The sequence below is a fragment of the Sminthopsis crassicaudata genome, chromosome 3 (assembly GCF_048593235.1).
Source record: "Sminthopsis crassicaudata isolate SCR6 chromosome 3, ASM4859323v1, whole genome shotgun sequence".
Taxonomy (NCBI): Eukaryota; Metazoa; Chordata; class Mammalia; order Dasyuromorphia; family Dasyuridae; genus Sminthopsis; species Sminthopsis crassicaudata.
This window is the reverse complement of record NC_133619.1, coordinates 249,383,560-249,407,804: the sequence shown is the minus strand read 5'-3', so window position 1 is coordinate 249,407,804 and position 24,245 is coordinate 249,383,560. Positions and strand designations below refer to the sequence as shown.

Below are 24,245 nucleotides of genomic sequence, written 5' to 3'. Positions count from 1 at the left end.
ATAAAACCTTTTAAGAGTCAAGAAAAATCTAGAAAGATAAATATATTTGAACATTTTAAGAGGGTATGTAAGGTGATGAAATACTAACATTCTCATGGAGGGGGAATGAGAAACAATTTAAAGATTTGTAAAGGTTTTTTGAGTGTTAAATGAGAAAGAGAGGAATTGGGGTAGATTGGTTATGGTTTCAGGATTTTTAAAGAGGGGATAGAGAAAGGAGGGTAAAAGGAGAAATTGCCATTTCTTACAACTGGGGGCTGACAGATAAAGAATATTAAATATGGAAGAAGGGTGGGAGGACTATAGATCTTATATGAACCAGACACAGAGTTAAAACACATACACACACACACACACACACACACACACACTCTCACATAATTTATGTTGAAATACATCATATTTTGCCCATCAGTTGGAGAATGGCTGAATAAGTTATGGTGTATGAATGTTATGGAATATTATTGTTTTATAAGAAACAACCAGCAGGATGATTTCAGAGAGGCCTAGAGAGATTTACATGAACTGATGCTGAACGAAATGAGCAGAACCAGGAGATGTACATGGCAACAGCAAGATTATACAATAATCAATTCTGATGGACATGGCTCTCATCAAAAATGAGGTAATTCAGACCAGTTCCAATGGCTTTGTGATGAAGAGAACCATCTGCACTCAGAGAAAGGACAGTGGGAACTGAGTGTGGACCACAACATAATATTTTCACTCTTTTTGTTGTTGTTTGCTTGCATTTTGTTTTCTTCCTTATTTTCCCTCTTTTTGGTCTGATTTTTCTTGTGCAGCATGATATTTGTGGAAATATTTATAGAAGAATTGCACATGTTTAACATACATTGTGGGAGGGAATGGAAGGAAGAAAGTCAAAATTAGAACACAAGATTTTGTGAGAGTGAATGTTGAAAATTACCCATGTATATATTTTGAAACTAAAAATCTTTAATAAAAAAAGAAAAGAAAGAAACATATCACAGTTAACAAGAAGGTAATTGGGGCTTAAGGAGAATGTTAAGGGAAGAAAACAATTGAAAATATAACAAATTTCTTGATCCTTAAGAATAAGAGGGAAAAAGAAAAGAATCTGAGGGAGAGGTGCTTATCAATTGAAGAATGGCTTAATCAATTATGTAATATCAATTAAATAGAATATTATTGCACTTTAAAAAATGATAAGACATTATTTCAGAAAAAAATAATTTGTACAACAATATTGAAGAAAACCAACTCTGAAACTTGGGAACTTTGATTAAAACAATGATCAACAGAGGACTTATGATAAAGCATGTTATCAACCTCTAGACTTACAGGTGATGGACTTTTCATGCAGGAAGAACATTTTTGGACATTACCACTGTTTAGCTTTGGGTCTCCCTCTCCCCTCATTTTAAATTTGTAAGGGAGAGCAGAGGATGATTAATAATAATGAGCCAAAGGGAAAAATGTTTTTTAAAATGTACAAAATAGACTCAGGAGGAAACAGTTAAGGCCAGTTTTTAAAGTAACATGTAGAATTATATCCTTCAGAGTAAAAGAAAAAAAAAAGTTCAGAATAAAAGAAAATATTTTAACAATTAGTTGAAGAAACCTGAGATACTCAACATATAGTAGAGAAGTCTTTGTGGTGTGAAGACAATGGTGAGAACTGTGTTCAGGTTTCAGAACAGTATGTTGCTATCCAGAAGAAAGGTGAGTGAGATGGTTTCTTTTTGGGAGGAGAGGTTGGTGATAGAGGTGGGGTTAGCCCAGAGAGCACTAGAAATAGTGAGTAGGAATTGCAAAGAAATAAAATGAGAAGACTTCAGGTTACACTTCATAACAATTAATGTCATCCATATTTCTGTGTGTAAGAGATCTTCAATGAAAATCAAGATTATAGATAAAATCTAGATACTTATTCAGGGTGTCATAGTAAACATTCTTTTTCTGGTGTGAAGTGGACTAGATGACCACAGAAGTTCCTTCCACATCTGAAATTCTGTTGTTCTAATGGAACATAAAGCTACTCTGAGCTTTTCCCATCACTAAGCTTTCTCCTCAGAACATTATTTTGAAAAGTGTTAAATTCTTTTTTTTTTTAAATTATTATTATATATATATATTTTTATAATATTATCCCTTATATTCATTTTTCCAAATTATCCCCCCCCCCTCTGTTTACTCCCTCCCCCCGATGACAGGCAATCCCATACATTTTACATGTGTTACAATATAACCTAGATACAATACATGTGTGTAAATACCATTTTCTTGTTGCACAATAAGCATTAGATTCCGAAGGTATAAGTAACCTGGGTAGATAGACAGTAGTGCTAACAATTTACATTCACTTCCCATTATTTCTTCTCTGGGTGTAGCTACCTCTGTCCATCATTGATCAACTGGAAGTGAGTTGGATCTTCTTTATGTTGAAGATTTCCACTTCCATCAGAATACATCCTCATACAGTATCATTGTTGAAGTGTACAGTGATCTTCTGGTTCTGCTCATTTCACTCAGCATCAGTTGATGTAAGTCTCTCCAAGCCTCTCTGTATTCCTCCTGCTGGTCATTTCTTACAGAGCAATAATATTCCATAACCTTCATATACCATAATTTACCCAACCATTCTCCAACTGATGGACATCCATTCATCTTCCAGTTTCTAGCTACAACAAAAAGAGCTGCCACAAACATTTTGGCACATACAGGTCTCTTTCCTCTCTTTAGTATTTCTTTGGGATATAAGCCCATTAGTAGTACTGCTGGGTCAAAGGGTATGCACAGTTTGATAACTTTTTGGGCATAGTTCCAAATTGCTCTCCAAAATGGCTGGATTCTTTCACAACTCCACCAGCAATGTATTAGTGTCCCAGTTTTCCCACATCCCCTTCAACATTCATCATTATTTGTTCCTGTCATCTTAGCCAATCTGACAGGTGTGTAGTGGTATCTCAGTTGTCTTAATTTGCATTTCTCTGATCAGTAGTGATTTGGAACACTGAAAAGTGTTAAATTCTTATGGAAAATATTTTGTAAATGTACCATTGCTGACATTTTTTTTTTTTAATTTAAAAATTTCCAATTAGCAGCAATTAATTTTTCTCTTTAATCTTTTCTTCATTATCCAAAACAAAGAAAAAGAAAAATTCCTTTTAATAAATATGCATATTTTAACAAACAAATTCCCAGATTGGCTATGTCCCAAACTCATCTCATTCTGCCCTCAAAGTTCCTCACTCCCTATGTAGCATACTTTAGGACTGGACCTGAAATCAAGAACACCTGACTTTAAAAAAAAAGCCTCAGAGGCTTATTACTTCTACTGGGCAAGTCATTTAATCTCTATCTGACTGGGTTTCCATACTTTTTAAAGGGGGAGAGTAATAGCACCTAACTCCCAAGATAATATTTGTAAAAGTGTTTTACAAACCTTAAAGAAATACAACTCCTCTAAAGTTGTAGTTGAGCATTGTGTTGATACAAGTTCTTAAGCTAAGGTATTATTTTGAAAAATTCCCAATTCTTATGAAAATTTTTAACGTTATATATACATTCAGATGCAGCCATTAGCTAGGGCTTTCATAATATATTTGCTATGTCAAATTAAAAAATAATACTATCTTAAGTGCATTATTAAATGGATGTAGTCTTCATTTAACAAATATGTATTGAGCACTTCTTATGTGGAAAATTAGGCCTTTGAGAGAGATGATCAAGTACAAAAAGGTACCTGCTTTGTAGGGGCTTACAATTTAGTTTTAGAGATATGACCTATATACAAATAACTTTAATGTAAGTCTCTTGTATCCTCTAAATGGTAGAGGCAATAATGACTATAGGAACTTTAAATAGATTCACTTCTATGAATGGTGATAAGGGAATGATATGTGAAAAAAATAGACTTTCAGCTGGTCTCTGAATAGTTTCTTTAGGTTGGAGAAAGATTTCCATTATCCAAAGGATAAAGGTGGAAAAGTATAAAATAAACATTCAGGAGAAAGTAAATAGCTCATTTTGAGCTAAAGAAGGTTTCTGTAAAGGGAAACATTTGAGATGAAACTGTAAATTTGAGAGTTATAATTTTTAATCTAAAAATCTGTAAGCTTTGTAAATTATATTCATTAATCCAGCAGCTTCAGGAATGTGGGAATATCAATATATGGAGTATTTTTTTTTAAACTTTAACATTTTCTTCCAAATTACATGTAAAAATAATCTTAACATTCTTTTCAAAATTTGAGGTCCAAATTCTTTCTCCCTTTATTCTTACCCCCTTCCTTGATAAGACAAGCAATTTTACATAAGTTATATATAAGTAATCAAGCACATTTCCATGTTAGTCATGCTGTGAAAAAAAAAAAAAGAATAAAGTAAAGTATCTTTGATCTACATTCAGGCTCCATCAGTTATTTCTCTGGAGATGTGTGACAGTACTTTTCATCAAAGTTATGGTGCATTTCTTAGTGACTCAGTATCTCCCCCACATTCAATACTTTGGCTTCTTATTATAGTCCACATGACTAAAGGGAAGCACAAATTATGGAGGGTCTATAAATGCAATGCCAAGGAGTTTGGACTTTATTCTTTAGATAATAGAAAGCTGTTGAAGGTCTTTGGACACTGAAGCAAGAGTATAGCAAAGCAATTTTATAGGAACATTAATATGTTAGTGTAGAGGAGGAAAAGGCTAGAGTAGGGATTCTTATTTTAGAGTCCATGGACCCTCAAGGCAACTATGGATATATTTCAGGAGTTCAATGAAGTTGGATGGAGAAAAATTTTTTTTTTACTTTAACATATTTGGCTTCCATTTAATTCTGTGGATTTAATACATTTTAAAAGGTTATTCAGTTGTTTTTCTATAAGAAATGATGAGCAGTATACTCTCAGAAAAACCTGGAAAGTCCTCCATGAGCTTTTGCAAAGTGAAATTTACTGTGTATAAAGTACTAACAATTGTGGGATGACTAGCTATAAATGACTGCCATTCTCAGCAATACAAAGATCCAAAATTACTCTGAAGGACTTGATGAAAAATGCTACATATACCCAGAGAAAGGAAGAACTGATTGTGTCTGAATATGGATTTAAGCATAATTTTTTTTAAAAATTATTTTTCTTAAAGGATTTGTTGTTTTTTGGCAGAGGGAATCTATGTTTTTTCCTCAACAAGACTTTTGTGGAAATATTTTGTAGAACTTCACATGTGCCTTTTCAAAGGTGGGCATGGGTGGGAAGAGAGGAAGGGAGAGAGTTCCCTAGAACTCAAAAATTTTAAAACATGTAAAAAAATTGTTTTATGTGTTATCAGGGGAAACATGAAATACTAAATCAAATGTGTTTCTTGTAAAAGGTTATTCTGAGAATGGAATGATAAGTTTTACCAGACTACCAAAGATGTCCATATCACAAAAAGATTTAGAACTTTTTGGTTAAAGATAGGGAGACCAGTTAGAAGACTAGATAATAATCTAATCTTAACTTTATAATAAAGACTTGAACCTAGTGTACTGAGAGTTGGAATGTAAAGAAAGGGCAAGAAACATTGAAGGAAGGGTTGATTGAATATCTAGTTAAAAGAAGAATGAACGATCACTCAGTTATTTTTTGAGACTGAGTGAATTGTGTTAATATTAACCAGGAAACTGAAAGAAGTGTTTTAATATTAACAGAAATAGGGAAGTTAGTTTGAAGAAATAATTTGAGAGAAAATATGACTTTGGTTTTAGATATTTTGAATTTAAGCTAATTGCAGAAAATCCAAGAGGAAATGTGAAACAGACATCTGGAACTGGGGCAGATATGCACCTTTGGGAGTTATTACATAGAGGCAATAGTTGAAACCATGTGAATTACATGAGAATTTGGAGTCATAGGAAATAGAACTGCAATCTGAATTAAAACACTGAGAAATCCTTCTAGAGTCAAAAAGGAAAAAGAAAACCAGTGAAGAACTTGGGGAGTACTTAAAGAAATAAGAAAACAAAGTTATTGCAATATTATGGAAACCCAAGAAAAAAATTGTTCAACAGAGAATATGATATAGCAGAGTTAATTAGAATGAGTTCTAGAATGATCTTGGGTGATTTAGTGGTATCACTAATCACCTAAAATTTTCATTAATGAATATTATTATTAATCATTCATAATGTTATTATAGTGAGAATGCTTTGATCAGGAGCCACACTGGAAGTTAAGGGAAGGAAGGGATAGTCAAAAATCAGATATAAAAGAGATTCTTCCTAAGTTTGACCTGTTCTTATTTAGTATGGTGTAAGTACTATGACACTCAAAAGTTGTAGAAAATGTAGCCAGAAGAGATGATAGGTTCAAAGAAATGTTTTTCAAAGGGAGGGAACTGTACTTCTTTGAGGGGGAAGCCAGTATAGATAAAGGTGTTTGAGAATAGTTGAGAAAGAAGGGTACTAAAATAATTTGGAGGGCATGGAATCGAGTATAATATGTGAAAATATTTGCTTTGGAGATAAAAATAGCTTTTCCAAGTTACATGAACTGATGTTAAGTGAAATGAGCAGAACAGGAGATCACTATACACGGCAATAACAATTCTATATTATGATCAATTCTGATGGACGTAGCTCTCTTCAATCATGAAAGGATTTCAACCAATTCCAGTTGTTCAGTGATGAAGAGAGCCATCTACACCCAGGGAGAGGACGGTGGGAACTGAGGGTGCACCACAACAGAATTCTCACTCTTTCTGTTGTTGTTTGCTTGCATTTTGTTTTCTTTAATTTTTTTTTCTTAATCTGATTTTTCTTGTGCAGCAAGATAATTGTATAAATATGTATGCATACATTGGATTTAACACATTTTAATATATTTAACATGTATTAGACTACCTGTCATTTAGGGAAGGAGGTAGGGGGAAGGAGAGGATAATTTGGAAGAGAAGGCTTTGCAAGGATCAGTGTTGAAAAATTACCCATGTGTATGTTTTGTAAATAAAAAGTTTTAATAATAATAACAATTAAGATACCTCTTCTTATGAGTCAGAAGGAAAGCTAAAGGAAAATGAAAGAAATTGAGGTGTGGAGTTAGTGAGAAGAATGAGAGCTCATATATAAAGGCCTTGGTTTTTGTTTATTTTGTTTGGTTTTTTAAGCAAATAAAAGGCAAGGCTATTTGCTAGTTATGGGATTGAGATGAATTAGTTTGATGTCTTATGGAGATATTATGGTGTTAAAAAGGTGTTCTAGAGAATATGTGAGGACACCAATCATCTAGACTTTCTTCCCACCAAAGATGTAGTGATATAAGCTATCAGCAAGGGATATGAAGTAACATTTTAGAACTGGATATTTCTATGATATTTTATTTAAAATATTCTTTATTACATTAAAATGTATAAAGGAGAAGGAATAATTATATTGAAAACATTATTTGGAAAACATTCTATTTTGCAATGACCTTTTTACTTATAATTTCTGTTTTGTATTTTATGTTGCCTTAATGCTTGATTTATGTCATTAAAATGTGTGTAAACAAGTTTTTTTTAAAAAATATATATGTATATATAAAATTTGTCTCATTCTTTAGCAAAAGGCTTCCTTTTCCATAGTTGGCCTGCAGAATAACAATTCAAATATTCTTTTAAACTCATTAAAACAAATTTATACTTGATGTTTAAAAATAATAGGCACAGGAAGAAATAGCACGACTTAGACGAGAAATGATGAAAAATTGCAAGTCTCCTAAGTCAACATCAACAGCACATGCCATCTTACGCCGGGTAGAAACAGAAAGAGATGTGGCTTTTACTGACTTAAGAAGAATGACCACGGAACGAGATAGTCTGAGGGAGAGATTAAAGGTTAGGAAGACATTTTATCTACACTAATATTAGCGAAGCACAAATGCAACAAGACTGAAGGTACTATGTTTTTGTATTTGAAACAGATTTCCCAAGAGACTGCATTTAATGAGAAGGCTCACCTGGAACAAAGAGTAGAAGAATTGGAGTCTACAGTTCACAGTGTAAAAGAAATTAAATTTTGTCCATAACTAATTTTCAAAATTAAATAATGGCATGTTTAATTTTTATATGTTCAAAAAAGTAGCAATTTTTAAATCAAGGATATAGGACCTTCTAAGATAAAAGTATTCTCTATCCTTTGTGTTTCTACCAAGTAAAAGTGAAAAGTGTAGATGTAGAAATAGATTTCTAAAAAGAAGATTTAATGAAATCTCTATTTTTCATCCATAATTCTCAGTAATGTATCTTTACTAAGGTTAATAACTTAGATGATTTAATCTTTGTTATTAACAAAGATTGTTAGTGCTGTTCTCTACTTTAGTATAGAAGAAGAGAAAAAATGTTTTGTCTTTTAAAATAAATTAGGAAAATAATTTGGGAAATTTTGGAAAATATTAAATTTAACTTATAAAGATTCATGTTTATAAGATTTTCTGTATATGAATACTAGGAACTTATATACTGAGAATACATAAAAGAAATTAATGGAGGAATTTGGCTTAATTTACAGGTTTACTTTATCATGTTTGCATTCTTATTAGTTGTATCCTTTTATGACAGCAAAAGTGGGGGAAACACTGCAAGATATGTAGATCACATATGTAAGAGATTTTAGGCCACTGCACAGAAAAACCATGAAATTAACATATTGTGGTCATGTTAAATTGTGAATTGAAAATGTAGTCTTGCTGAAACCACAAAAAGGTCTTTATTGCTGAGTTGTTGAGTGTGTATGAGGATATGCTGGTTCCCCCACTTGTTGGGCATAAAGGCAATTCAGTGAGAGAATGGGCCAACAAAAGTGTTCAATCCCAGTTTGGTTTATTCATCATGTAGACCAGGCCTAAAACTGCATTTTGGAAAGGAGATGTGTGTCCTGTTTGAAAGAAGAAGGAAGACAGGTTCCAGTGACTACCAGCCTTGTTGTTTTACTTGTGTAGCTTGATGATGAACGTCTAGAACAAATGGCAAATATGACTTTGATGAAAGAAACCATAACTACTGTGGAAAAGGAGATGAAAGCACTAGCACGAAAAGCAATGGATACAGAAAGTGAACTTGGCAGACAAAAAGCAGAAAACAATTCATTGAGGTAAAAAATTTATTTACAGTAAAACTTTTACTTTAGCTCATTAGTTCTAAGATTATTACTATTTTAGAAATAAGGGAAATAACTCACATTTTATATATTATTTTTTATGGTTTATAAAATTTTTCCCTCATAGTACTTCTCTTCTTTTGGGTTTCCTGTCTATTTATCCTCACACTGTATTATATATTCTAGTGGGGGAGATTATAAGTACATATAAAAACATAAATAGCACAGATATAAAGTTTACATATATATCTATGTACATACATATATATGTTACATATATATATAGTTATACAAAGTAATCATTGGAAGGGAGGAAATCAGGAAAGGAAAAACTTCAGAAGATAGTGCTTGAGATAATCTTAAAGGAAGAAAATGATTCTGTTAGGCAGAAGTAAGATACCAATGCATTTGTGGCATGTGGAGGAAGTTTGTGCAATAGCGTGAAGATAGAAGATGAGTAATTTGTGTATGAGAAACAGAGAGAACCAAGAAGGTCAATTTGGCTGAATCACAGCATGCAGGAAGTAAAGTAACATCCAGTGAGGTTTGAAAAGGTATGTTTATCTAAGAGGCTATAGATGTGGTCATTTCTATATTTAAAGAAAATAATTTTATTATTCATGAGTTGTTAAATAATATTATTAATAAGTTTTTTATTTAGCATCACCCTAGTAAAAGAACACAAGAAAGGAGGAAGATGGAACATGGATAGATAATATAATTGAAGATATAGTGTGAGAATACTGGAAGCTTTGGGGTGGGGTTGGGTAGCAGTGCATAAGGCAGACTGGAACAGAAGGGAGAGCTCCAAAACAGATCAATTAAATGAACCAGCAAAAGATAGATAGTGGTTGAATGAGGAAAGAATAATGTCATAGAAACATGGAAATGAGAGTTAGAATCCAGAAGGGAGAAGGTGGCCAGTGGCATCAAATGGATCAAATAGTTTAAGAAGAATTAAAATTGAAAAAAGGAACTCCATCCCTTAAATGCAGCAGAATAAGTCAAGAAGAACTAGAATTGAAAAAAAGACAAAGTTTTAAAAAATCCTAATGATTATAATCAGTAAGGGATATATAAACACAGAAGACTGAGATTTAAATGAAAACTGAATAATGTAATTCTAAAAAGTGGTTAGAAAATGCATAGACAGTTTTGAAATTTTTAAAAAAGAAAGCGACAATGATGCAAGAACATGTCATAAACTGATAATTCTCAAACTTGAAGAGTAGAACCCCTGAAAATTGAATGCATACAATTAAAAACTAAAGGACTGTTTAATGATTTTTTTTAAAAAAAAAAAAGACTTAAAAAAAATAATTCCAACAAAATAGGCAAATCCTTAATTAATTTGATCTCTCCCAAAAGAGAAAAAACAAATTCCAAAATTTTAAAAAATGAGAATGAAGAATCAATAAATGTAGAAAACGGATAGAATGGGATTAGTATGGAAGTTTTTAAAAGAATTTTTAAAAATTTTAAATCAAACACCAAGGAAAATGAGCATTTCAATAAATAATAGAATAGCAAAAATAGCATGTGAAACTGCAAATCTCTGTTATATATGTATCTTGCTTTTCTTTTTAAATATATTGTAAAACTGTCCTTGTCTGTGATTTTTTTCTGGCCTTCTCTTCTGTCCATTTAAAAAAATACTTTAATCTCCTTCCCCTTCTCCTCTCAAATATATGACAATAAATATAATAAAAGCAAAATAAATTCCCACACTGGCCACATCATTTTATACATCATCTTTCAGGAGAGGTATAGCTGGTTTCATTGTCATGGGCTTATGATTTCATTTGTATGAAGAACATCCAAGTAAGGAAACTCCTTCAACCAATTCAAATCATACCCTTTCTGCAGCTTGTCATCTTAGGAAATTTCTTGGAATGCTGAGAGGTGAAGCATATTATCAATGATCACCTGATTAGTGAGATGCATAAGTGGAGCTTGTGCCCAAGCATTCCTGGCTCTAAGACCAGCTCCAAGCTACTGCAGCACACTATCTCTCCTTGACAAAGGACAATATTTATGTAAAATGTGAAAAAGCACAAGAATAAGAGGCCTTTTAAGTCATATGATCAAAACTCTCTTCTAGCATTATTTTTAAGTAATCTAGTAAGAGCTAAAAGCATAAAAATGCTAGCTATAAGCTAACAATAAAAAAAAACACAAGTAGGAACTGAGGGGTAAATTTATTACTATTTATACATAATATGATGGTTTATTTGGAAAATCCTGTAAACTTCACAAAAAATTAATTGAAACAAAGTAGCAGCATATAAATTAATCCTACAGAAATCATTAGCATTTCTGTATTTCTGTCAACCCATTTATTAAAATGTTTACTATGTTTGTGTGCTGGGCACAGTACGAGGTATACATAGAAAGATAAAGCACAACATTTGGCCTCAAGGAGTTCACATTCTAATGGATAAAACAACATACAATTGTATACATCTAAGATGTATGTGTATAGATACAGATATTCACACATATGTATATACATGGAAATTACTATGTATATGCAATAAGTAGATGTGCGTGTATACACACACACACACACATACACACATATATATATGTGGAAATAGGCCTGTAGTATAAATGGAAGATCATCTCAAAAGGAAGGCACTAGCTTTCATAGTGGGGGGGGGGGTGAAAGAAATCAGGAGATGGGTGGCATAGTGGACAGTCATGTAAATATATTAACAAAACCAAAGAGAAAAAAATATTTAAATGTTCACTTGCTAGGACATACTCACGACTTATATAAACATAAAGATAAATGGTTTTGTGTGTGTGTGTGTGTGTGTGTGTTTTTTAATAGAAATAAATAAATGCAAACTCATTTATTGATTCTATTTCTAAATTAATTTAGGGCTATATTAATGAGACTAGAGCAGTAATTTTATAATAATTTATTTGGCGGAATAACCTAGACTCTCAGGGAAATAAGAGAAAGAAAAAAGGAGGAGCCAGCGTACTAATTTCTTTTTAATTTGAACTTTTTAATCTGTTATACACGTTTTTGAGCTTAATCTATTTTTTTTTCCAAACTCTGTTCTAGTTTTTTTGTTGAATAGAGAGAATTCTTAAATCTAAGATTAAGGGAAGAATGCTAAGAAGGAATTAATAAAGGAGAACATAGAAGATAGTTTTCTTCACATAAGGTTAAATAGTTTAGTATAAGCAAAATTTGTATAGCAAGAAAAGAATAGTTGATTGGAGGGAAAAGAACCTTTATTTGAAGTCTCTCATTAAACTATATCTAACATATATTAGAAATTGACCCAAATATCTAATACCAAGAGTTATTCCCTATTAAGGGGTCAAAATATATCAATAATTTTCAGAAGAGTGATTGCAAGTTATCAAAAATATGAAAAACCACTGAGATTAAATTAAAACAACTTTCAAGTTTTCTCTCACACTTGCAAATTTGTAATTGTTGCAGAAGTTATAGAAAGATAAGCATATGAATCTCTCACTACTGGCTCTGTATCCCAAAGAGATCATAAAAAAAGAAAAGGGATTCAAATGTGCAAAGGTGTTTCCAACAGCCTTTTTTTGTGGTGGCAAGGAATTGGAAACTGAGTGAATGCTCATCTGTTGGGAAGTGACTAAAATTACAGTATATGAATGGAGTGGAATATTATTATTTTATAAGAATGATCAGCAGGATGATTTTAGAAAAGCCTGGAGAGATTTACATGAACTGATGCTAAGTGAAGTAAGTAGAATCAAGAGAACATTGTATACAATAACCACAAGATTATATAATAATCAACTGTAATGGACTTGGCTCTTTTCAACAATGAAATGATTTAGGCCAATTCCAATAGACTTGTGATTGAGAGAGCCATCTGCATGCAGAAAGAAGATTATGGGGACTAAAAGTGGATCATAACATAGTATTTTCACCTTTTTTTTGTTGTTGTTTGATTCCTTTTTTCCCCCCTCACTTTTTCCCCTCTTTTTTGATTTGATTTTTCTTGTGCTGCATGATAAATATGGAAATATATTTAGAAGAATTGCACATGTTTAACCTGTCTAGGGTTGGGGGAAGTGGGGAAGGAAGGAGAAAAATTTGGAACACAAGGTTTTGAAAGGATGAATGTTGAAAGGTATCTTTACATGTATTTTGAAAATAAAACACTTATAAAAGATAAATAAAAATCTTAGGGAAAAAGAAAGATAGGCATATGTGTTGCAGCCATCTTTAAGAGCTCAAAGCATTTAGGGTTAGGATTAGGGTTAGATCTCAGAGGCTAGATGAATGAGGCAAGAGACTCATAGGGTGTGAAAAGAGCTCCAGTTTATTATGCCCTACAGGCTTGTTGATATACATTTTTGCAAGTGTGATCAGCTGGTGAACTGTAGACAATCCCCAGTCGCAGTTCAGAGAAACAGCTCATGAGCTTTGCATATACATGGTTTCTGCCAATGAGGGGAGAGCCAAGTCAGCAATTTAGCAACTCACTCACCGGTGAGAGGTCTTGTTAAGGCATCCCTGCTCATCAGCTATGTTCCTCCAGCTCACTCATTCCCATGATTACAAATCATTGCTCCTTGGTTAACAAGGGCATTTCTGCCACATGGCAGAAAACTTATTTTGCACCCAAAGTCGAGGTGGCTTCAGTATTCTCTCTTGGTAGAGTCCCACAGCTTAGCAGTATGAATCTAAGATAGGGAAAAGGTTCAATTTTTTCTACATACAGTTTGAAATAATAGGAGAAATTACTAAATTGTGTCCTGTGAATCAGTGATTCCACTATATCCCAAGGCAAAGTCAGTGATAGAAAGAAAAGTACCATACATATTAAAATATTCAGAGTAGTCTTTTTGGGACAGAAAAATAACCTCAAAAAAGCAAAAACTAGAAACATAATGGGTCCTTATCAATTGAGGAATGTTTAAACAAGTGGTATATGAATAGACTATTTGCATAAGAATCTATGATTATGAGATGTTGAAATATGAAATTATATAAAGGGACCCTGTATCAAAAGAAAAATACAGTAGTAACTTGAGAAGTGTACATGAAGACAACAATTAAAGGCCACTTAATTTAGATTAATTAAAAATGTTAGTCTTGATTCTGGAAAATGGGGGGAAACAAATTCCTCTGCTGTAGAAAAAAGTAAGGGTCTTATGGATATTGGATGTTATATAGTCAGACAATATTTTGCTCAACTTTTTTCCTTTGCTTTAAAGGTGAAAGGAAATATATAATGATATTTTTGAGATATTTTAAAGACATCAATAAAAATTGTTTTATTTTAATGAAATAATCTTCTTCAAAAAGCAGTGGATTACACATCATTAGAGAGCTTCAGGTTATGGCTGGGTGGTCACTTGCTGGAGATGATGTAGATAAGATTCCTGATCACATATAGATTGAACTAGTTGCTCTCTGAAATCCCATCCATCTCTGAGGTTCTGTGATGATATAATAAAGGAATTTAAGCTAAATTAATAGCCTAATGTTAACTTTCTCAAGTAACTTTTACAATTTAATACTGGCCATCTTGTGCCTAAGTCCTAAGGAATAATTAATGCATATGGCATTTCCCTCCTTACCCACCACCCAGAAGCCAACCTCACCTGTAATCTGAAAAAGTTTTATTAAATCATAGATCATTAGATTTGGACAATAGCTTAAAAATCTTAAAATCATATTCCTTTATTTTATAAATAAGAGAATAGCCCTAGAAAGATTAAATGAGTCCATTAGTATCTTGAGATCCTGACAGCTCATATTCTTATTTTAAATGATGTTAGCCATATCCTTTTAAGTGATATTTTCTTAACTTTTTTGCTGAATAATCCCACATCCCACATCAGTAAATGTACCTCTTTGTTTTTAACCTTTTATAACTTTAAAAGTTAAAGGGAAAAGTTTTAATCTTTTAAAGTTTATAATATAGCCAGAATTAAAGTTTGTCAATATGTTTGCAGGCTTTTATTTGAAAACACAGAAAAGGATCTTTCAGATACTCAGCGACATCTTGCTAAAAAGAAATATGAGCTACAACTTACCCAGGAGAAAATTATGTGCTTAGATGAAAAGATTGGTGAGTGCTCACTGTCTAATAATACTTTTATTTATTTGACTTTGTGATGGTAGAAAAATAAAACAAAGTTGTATGACATTAGGCTCTTTTTAAAATATTTGTTTATTTACAAAAATTTTATGCATAGGTAATTTTTCAGCATTGACAATTGCAAAACCTTTTGTTCCAACTCTTCCCCTCCTTCCCCCCACCCCTTCTTCCAGATGGCAGATTGACCAATACATATTAAATATGTTAAAGTTATTTTTGTTTTTTAGAAAAAAGAAAAGGAGATATCTAAGGTTTAATACAAATCTGCCTGACCACATCTTAAATTTCACATTTTATAGCTATAAATTACACAAATTATTTTAAAAAAAACCCACCACAAACTTTGACATATTCATAGAATTTATTCAAGGAGCCAAGATTAAGGGTATCTTAATTTTAAAAGGCACAAGGGGAAATCCTTAAAAAAATCAATTGTTTATGAATCAAAGCAATGTAAATAAAATTACTCTTCCTCTACATTAAAAGAGGTACTTTGGGGATTATAAGTGAATGGAAATCATTAAAAGTTTTCTGTTTATACATTTCTCATTGGGTAATCCTGGACTGAAGTCTTAAGGGAAATGTCTTCTATAATTTTAAAACTATTAAACAAATTTTTAATTTACATATATTAATTGGTATAATTCTGATGCGGAAAAAATTGCCTTCCTCAGTGCTCCACCCCACTCCTTTCTCCAAATCTTTCTTTTGGAATTTTGGATTTTTAAAAGGCTGGGTTAGGAAAAAGTAGGGATAGTTAGACAGTACACAATGATGGAGATTGGCTTGCATTGTTTAGATGTATTGTAATTTGTTGCTACTGTCACCAAAAATATCTTCATGCTTAGTAATTCTCTTGAAACTTCCCTAAGTAGATTTAGTGACTAATGTGATAAGCTTGAAATCAGAGTTAAATGATCTTAGTCAACTGTTTCTGCTTCTCAAGCAATATTTGATGTTAGCCTCAGTTAGGATGTTATCAATATTGGTGACATAGATCTGTCTAGATGAATCAGGGAATTTGATTTATTGGTTAAAAATAGAGTATAGAATTTATAGGAGTCTAATGTGCATTAACACAAATGCATTTTTCCCCTAGAACATGTTTGTCCTAAGCAATATTTCTGATTTACTTGCTTCCTGTTCAAGTCTTTGGGAAGAGTTTAGTTCCTACCATCCAGCCCTGAGAACCTTGAACCTGGAATTTCTATGAGAAGTAGGGCTCACTTGAACTTAATTCAGTATTAATTTTTAAGTGCCTATTATGTGCTGGGCATTGTTCTAAGTGCAAAAGAAAAAGAGAAACTCATTACTATCAAGAAGTTCATAACCTAATGGGGGAGACAACATACATAAGGAAGCTGAAAAGGGCTGGGGTGCTAGGACGTACCCGGTGGGGAGGGGGGCATGTGCCTTGAAGAGGAAACCAAGCCAAGCTGCTCGTGGAGAATGGAGCTACCAGGATGGCTATGAGTTCTCTATAAAGGAGGCCTTTGAATTAAAAACAATTTTCCCCTAACACTGGATGGCTTTGTAATATTTAGCCATTGTACCAGGGATTGGTCAGACCATTTTTAGTCTTGGACCTTCCATGAGATCTGGTACACAGAAAGATTTATTTGGAAAGCTAAAAATAATCAGAAAACTACAATTTTAGGGGGCAACCAGATTTTCTGGGAATTCCCATCATCCCGACTTTTTATCCCCACTTATTTTCATTCTTTCCTTTTTACTGGCCCATTCCCTACTGCCTATAAATATATCCATCTTTCTCTCCCCCCCTCCCCATTCTGAAAACAAACAAAACATCTTCAATCCTTGCATTCCCACTATTATCCTGTATATTTTCTGCTCTTTTTAAGCTAAATTCTTCAAAAAAGGCCATCTATAACAGTTATATCCACCTTCTTTCCTCCCATTGTGTTCTTTATTCCTTACAATACAGCTTCTGACTTTATCAGGACACCAAAACTGCTATCTCTTAAGTTATTCCTGTCTTAACTGCCAAATTCAGTGGGACTTTTCCAATTCTCCTTGTCTTCTTAATAGTCTTTGATACTGTTATCACTCTCTTCTCCTTAATACATTCTTCTCCCTAGGTTTCGCCACTCTCTCCTGGCATTCCTACTATGATCATAGGTAAACATTTTTATTTTGGACAATTTTATTATTCTACTTAATATTTTAGTGGCCTCAAATAAAAGAGAATTCATTACAAAGAATATTAGAGCCTACTTGAAATTTTTCATTTGATTAAAAACTACACCTTTGTGGTTGCATGTCTAGATAATTTTACAAGGCAAAGTATTGCCCAGCGGGAAGAACTCAACCTTCTTGGTGCGACACTCGGTGATATGGCTAAAGAAAAGGAATGCCTGCAAGCATGCTTGGATAAAAAATCTGAGAATATTGCTTCCCTTGGAGAGAGCTTGGCAATGAAAGTATGTTCTGAGATTTATTGGGTGTTTAACAATTTGTCTAAGTATCTTAGTTGAAAAAAGTAATTTGAAATTTAATCTTAATTTCATAAAATTCCCACAAAACTTTCATAAGCATTTACATTTCAGATTTTGCATTAGTTAGAATGATTTTAGGAAGCATGTTAATAAACTAGTTAGTGATTTAAATTTGTTTTTCTTGTCATTATTAAGTTGTGATTAAATATTCTGACTATTTTTGAAAAAATATAAACAATATTAAATAACAGGGCTAATTGTTAAGAAGACACAGGGCTTTACTCATCAAAACGAGGGTCATCTCTTTCATTTTAATTACTTTGGACCTGGTGAAGAAGGTAAGTAATGACCCTTGATAATACTGTTTTATATCAAAAATGAGATATAACTATGAATATTGGAGGTTTTGTTTGTTTGTTTGTTTTACCACTATGGGTTAAAACCTGAATATAAAGGTGGTTGAAAAAATGTTTTAGAGTGACTATATTATAGTATATGTGATCTTTCAAGGTATGAATATTTGAAATCTAGCATAATTGGGATGTATAACTTTTAGTATGCCTGTTACTATAGCTGTATCCCAAACTTAAATCAATAAATATTTATTATGTTTTATCCAAGCCACTCTGTCAGGAACAAGGAACAAGCAATTTTGAAAATCAAGTAAGAGAGATAGGAAAACATAGGAAAAGAATTAAGAGTGGTGCAAAAGAAATTAAGACAACTCTGAGATACCACTACATACCTCTTAGATTGTCTAGGATGACAGGGAAAGATAATGCTGAATATTGGAGGGAATGTGGGAAAACAGGGACACTGATACATTGTTGGTGGAATTGTGAATACATCCAGCCATTCTGGAGAGCAATTTGGAACTATGCTCAGAAAGTTATCAAACTCTGCATACCCTTTGACCCAGCAGTACTACTACTGGGCTTATATACCAAAGAAATACTAAAGAGCAGAAAGAGACCTGTATGTGCAAAAAATGTTTGTGGCAGCCCTTTTTGTAGTGGCTAGAAACTGGAAAATGAATGGATTCCCATCAATTGAAGAATGGCTGAATAAATTGTGGTATATCAATGTTATGGAATATTATTGTTCTGTAAGAAATGACCAGCAGGATGAATGCAGAGAGACTTGGAGAGACTTATATGAACTGATGCTGAGTGAAATGACCAGAAGCAGGAGATCATTATAAATTTCAACAACAATATTATATGATGATCAATTCTGATGGATGTAGCTCTCTTCAACAATGAGATGAACCAAATCAGTTCCATTTGTTCAATAATGAATTGAACCAGCTACACCCAGTGAAAGAACTCTGAGAAATGAGTGTGAACCACAACATAGCATTGCCAATCCCTCTGTTTTTGTCTGCTTGCATTTTTGATTTCCTTCTCAGGTTAATTTTACTTTATTTTAAGCCTGATTCTTCTTGTGCAGCAAAATAACTGTATGGATATGTACACATATATTGTATTTAACATATACTTTTAACATATTTAACATGTATTAGTCTACCTGCCATGTCGGGGGAAGGAGGGGAAACGTTTGAACAGAAGATTTTGCAAGGGTCAATGCTGAAAAATTACCCCTGCATATATATATTTTTTGATGTGAGGAACACTTTTTAAAAATCACTTTTTATTGACGTACATGTGCATGGGTAATTTTTTACAACATTACCCCTTGCAGTCACTTCTGTTCCAACTTTTCCTTTCCCTTCTCTACCCCCTCCCTTAGATGGTAGGCAGTCTTATACATGTTAAATATGTTATATATAATATATTATAGATACAATGTATGTGTGCAGAACCAAACAGTTCTCTTATTGCACAGGAAAAATTGGATTCAGAAGGTAAAAATAACCTGAGAAGAAAAACAAAAATGTAAATAGTTCACACTCATTTTCCAGTGTTCCTTCTCTGGGTGTAGCTGATTTTGTCCATCATTGATCATTTGGAACTGAATTGGATCTTCTCTTTGAAGATATCCACTTCCATCAGAATACATCTTCATACAGTATCTTTGTTGAAGTGTATAATGATCTCCTGGTTCTGGTCATTTCACTCAACATCAGTTCATGTAAGTCTCTCCAAGCCTCTCTGTATTCATCCTGCTGGTCATTTCTTACTGTACAATAATATTCCATAACATTCATATACCACAATTTACCCAACCATTCTCCAATTGATGGGCATCCATTCATTTTCCGGTTTCTAGCCACCACAAAAAAGGCGGACACAAATATTTTTGCACCTAGAGGTCCCTTTCCCTTCTTTAGTATCTCTTTGGGATATAAGCCCAGTGGTAACACTGCTGGATCAAAGAGTATGCATATTGTAAATAAAAAGCTACAATGAAAAAAAAAAAGAGTGGTGCAAAAGGAAATACAAAAAGCTAATAAGGAGAAGAATGCCTAAAAAAGCAAAACTGACCAAATGGGAAAGGCGGTATAAAAGCCCACTGAGAAAAAAAAAAATTAGAATTGAGCAAATTGGAAGCTAATGATTTTATGAGAAATCAAGATACAATAAAACAAAAGCAAAAAATGAAAAAATAGGGGAAAAAGTTAAATAATATCTCATCGGGAAAAGGACTGATTTGGAAAATAGATAAAATAATTTGGAAAATAGATAGTCATGATAAAAAAGAAAGATAAAATAATTTGGAAAATAGATAGTCATGATAAAAAAGAAAGAGCTCGGACATTATCTTTCAAGAAATTATTAAGGAAAACTGTCTTAATATTCTACAACTAGACAGTAAAATAGAAATTGAGAGAACTTACATTCACTTCCTGAAAGAGATCCAAAGATTAAAACTCTAGGAATATTATAGCCAAATTCCAGAACTCTCAGGTCAAGGAGAAAATATTGCAAGCATCCAGAAAGAAAATGTTCAAGCATAGTAGAACCACAGTCAGGATAACACAAGATTTAGCAGCTTCTACATTTTAAAGGACTGGAGGATTTGAAATATGGTATTCCAGAGAGCATTGGAGCTAAGATTACAATCAAGAATCACTTAATCTGCAAAACTGGGTATAATCTTTTAGCAGAAAAGGGGGTCATTTAGTGAAATAGCATTTGTGATGAAAAGACCAGAGCTGAATAGAAAATTTGATTTTCAAATACAATACTCAGGACAAGCATTAGGAGGGTAATCAGAAAAGAAATAATCATAAGGACTTAAGTTTAATCTGTTTACATTTCTATATGGGAGGGTGATGCTTTATATCTCATTAGAACTTTCTCATTATGGCAGTATATACATCCCAAAGGCACAAGTGTGAGTTGAATATGAAGAGATAATATCTAAAATAAATAAAATTAAGGGGTGGGAGAGAAATGGGAAAAGGAAAGGCGGAATGGTAGGAAATAGCTTTATAATAGAGAAGAAGAGGGAGAGTGGAGGGGAGTATGTGAACCATGTTCTAATCAGAATTGACTCAAGGAGGAAATAATGTAAACATTCAATATGGGTATGGAAATACACCTTAACTTTCAGGAAAATAGGAGGAGAATGGGATATGGGAAGGGAGGGGAATGATAGAAGATAGGGCATATTGGGGATGGAGTGGTTAATAGCAAAATACTTTTGAGGAGGGTTAGGATTCAAAGAGAGAATAGAATAAATGGGGAAATAGAGTTAGCAGTAATACTTGGGAATATAATTTTGAAGCAAGTTTCCTATGATGAATACTTCATTTCTCAAATATTTAGGAAACTGAGTCAAATTTATTAAAAAAAGAAAAGCCATTTCCCAAATTGATAAATGAACAAAATATATGAACTATGCCCAAAGGGCTATAAAATCATGTATATACTTTGACCTAACAGTACTAATCATGCATCCCAAAAGAAATTTTTTTTAAAAATAAAAGGACCTATATGTACAAAAATATTAATAGCAGCTCTCTTGTCAGGACAAAGAATTGGAAATTGAGGGAATGCCCATCAGTTGGGGAATGGTTGAATAAATAAATTGTGGTATGTAATTTTGATGGAATATTATTGTTTTATGAGAAATTAGTAGGATGCTTTTAGAAAAACTTAAAAAGTCTTCTAACAACTCAAGCAAAGTGAAATGTGCTATGTACAAAGTAATAGTAATGTTGTGGGATGATCAGCTAGCTGTGAATGACTTTGCTATTCTCAGCAATACAATGATCCAAAGACTTACTCTGGAGAACTTATGATGAAATATATTATCCATAGCCATCGAAAGAACTGATTGTATCTGAATACAGATCAAAGCATACTCTTTTTTTTTTTTTTAACTTTGCTTTTCTTGAATTTTGTTTTGTTTTGTTTTGTTTTGTTTTGTTTTTTGGGGGGGAGATCTATATTTTCTTTCACTTTTATGGTAAGGAGGAAGGGAGAGAATCTGGACTTCAAAGTTTTGTGCTTGTTGTTTGACCCACTCATTTTTTATTATTTTTTTTTTTAGTTTCTTATTGAAGTTTTTTTATTTTCAAAACATATGCAAGGATAATTTTTCACCACTGACCCTTGAAAAACCTTGTGTTCTAATCCCTCTCCATTCTTCCCCACTCCCTCTCCTGGATGGCATGTAATCCTATTTTTTAAAATGCGGTAAAAATATATGTTAAATCCAATATAGGCATACATATTTATATAATTATTTTGCTTCACAAGAAAAATCTGATCAAAAGGTTAAAAAAAATGAGAAAGAAAATAACATTCAAGCAAACCACAACAAAGAGTGAAAATGCTATGTTCCCACAGTCCTCTCTCTGGATATAGATGGTTCTCTCCATCACAAGTCTATTGGAACTGGCCTGAATCATCTCATTGTTAAAAAGAGCTATATCCATCAGAATTGATCATTGTATTATCTTTTTGTTGCCATGTACAATGATCTGGTTCTTTTCATTTCCCTTAGCATCAGTTCATGCAAATCTCTCTAGGCCTCTCTGAAATCATCCTGCTGATCATTTCTTACAGAACAATAATATTCCATAACATTCATATACCATAATTTATTCAGCCACTCTCCAAATAATGGGTGTCCATTCAGTTTCCAGTTTCTTGTCATTACAAAAAGGCCTGCTACAAACATTTTTGTACATGTGGGTGGACCTCAAAGTTTTAAAAAGAAATTTTTATTTAAAAATTGTTTTACATGTAACTGGGAAAAATAGAAAATTTTAAAGTAATAATAAAGACAACAAAGCAAATATGCTGACTATTGGGAACTCAAGTTTATTTCCCCAGAGATGATCCAATGTTCTCATCTCTGGAGATTCAACTTTCAAGTTCAGATGAGAATTAGGGGGGGACTAGATCATATAGTTAACAAACATCAACAAATGTTTTGAAGTAAGGGTATATAACAACATTCTGTCATACCAGCTTTTCTGTCTGATCTGCCTTCTTTGGAAGGAGAAACACCTTCACATTGAGCACTAGACTTTTCTTCCAGAAAAGAGGAGAAAGGATATTCTGTAATGTCTTCAGCTTAACCATTTGTCTTGAGGAAAGAAAAATAACATTCTTCCTTCAGCTACCAGCACCCTGAGACCAAACCCTTATCAAAAATGAATATATACCTTAATGCATTCCTCTGTGATTGCCAACAACTCCTTGGTCATATCCTTCCTATTTCAGTGATTCTGAAACCCCAGCTGTCATCATTCAAACCTTTTTCTCCATCTCCCACCCACTAATCTCCTCAACCTCCTTTCTTAATGCCCTTCTCACTCTCTAAAGTTATCTACTATGGTATATGAATATAATGGAATATTACTGTTCTATAAGAAATTATGAGCCTGAAAGGACTTATACATGACCTGATGCTGAATGAAGTAAGTAGAACTATGAGAACATTGTACACAATAACAGCAAGATATGTGATATCAGCTTGATGAACTTGGCTATTCTCCACAATTCAGTGATTCAAACAATTTCAATAAACTTGGAAAATGTTATTTGCATCCAGAGAGAGAACTATGGAGATCAAATATGGATTGAAGAAATGTATTTTTATTTTGTTTTTTTGTTTTTGTGGTTCTTTCCTTTTTTTGGTCTGATTTTTCTTGTACAACATGACAGATGGAAATATGTTTAAATGAATTGTACATATATAACCTATATCAGATTGCTTATGTTTTGAGGAGGGAATAGGGGAGGAAAGGAGAAAAATTTGGAACAAAAAAAGTCTTAGAAAAATGAATGTTGAAAATATCTTTACATATATTTAGAAAAATAAAATATTATTGAGGGAAAAAATGTTAACCATCACTTTTATTGTGTTTGCTAGGATGCCTATTCTATATGTGACAAACTTGTTCCATTTTCTAGCTGTCAACAAGACCTGGCTCTCTTCTGATGACTTAACCTTTCTTTCCAGTACTAATTGCACTTTTAATCATTCCTTTCTCCCTTTACATAGTGTTTAAGGTAAAGGAGCTGAAATACTCCTTGCTCTTTTCATTGCCACTTCCAGGTTTTACTTCCAATATCATCACTTTCTTCTCCTTTGAGATTGACTCAATCTGTATGTCACCCAATAAAAATCTTAGTAGCTTTTCTCTACCAATTTCCAGAACATTCCCT

At 32.8% G+C, this 24,245-nt stretch overlaps 1 protein-coding gene across 19 annotated transcripts in view; it reads left to right on the top strand.

Annotated features, from left to right (window-relative positions):
- TSGA10 (testis specific 10) overlaps positions 1-24,245 on the top strand; it is an 80,073-nt gene that overhangs the window by 34,885 nt on the left and 20,943 nt on the right. For 18 of the 19 annotated variants that reach the window (XR_012487979.1, XR_012487980.1, XM_074300376.1 and 15 more), the window contains 5 exons: positions 7,658-7,831; positions 7,918-7,995; positions 8,935-9,086; positions 15,057-15,172; positions 17,489-17,643. Coding sequence is in view for 17 of the 19 variants with exons in the window: in XM_074300376.1 (XP_074156477.1) it covers positions 7,658-7,831; positions 7,918-7,995; positions 8,935-9,086; positions 15,057-15,172; positions 17,489-17,643 (675 nt within the window). In the remaining 2 variants the exon portion in view is untranslated. Of the gene's footprint in view, positions 1-476; positions 626-7,657; positions 7,832-7,917; positions 7,996-8,934; positions 9,087-15,056; positions 15,173-17,488; positions 17,644-24,245 lie in introns of all 19 variants that reach the window. The other variant, XM_074300379.1, reaches the window with a different exon arrangement.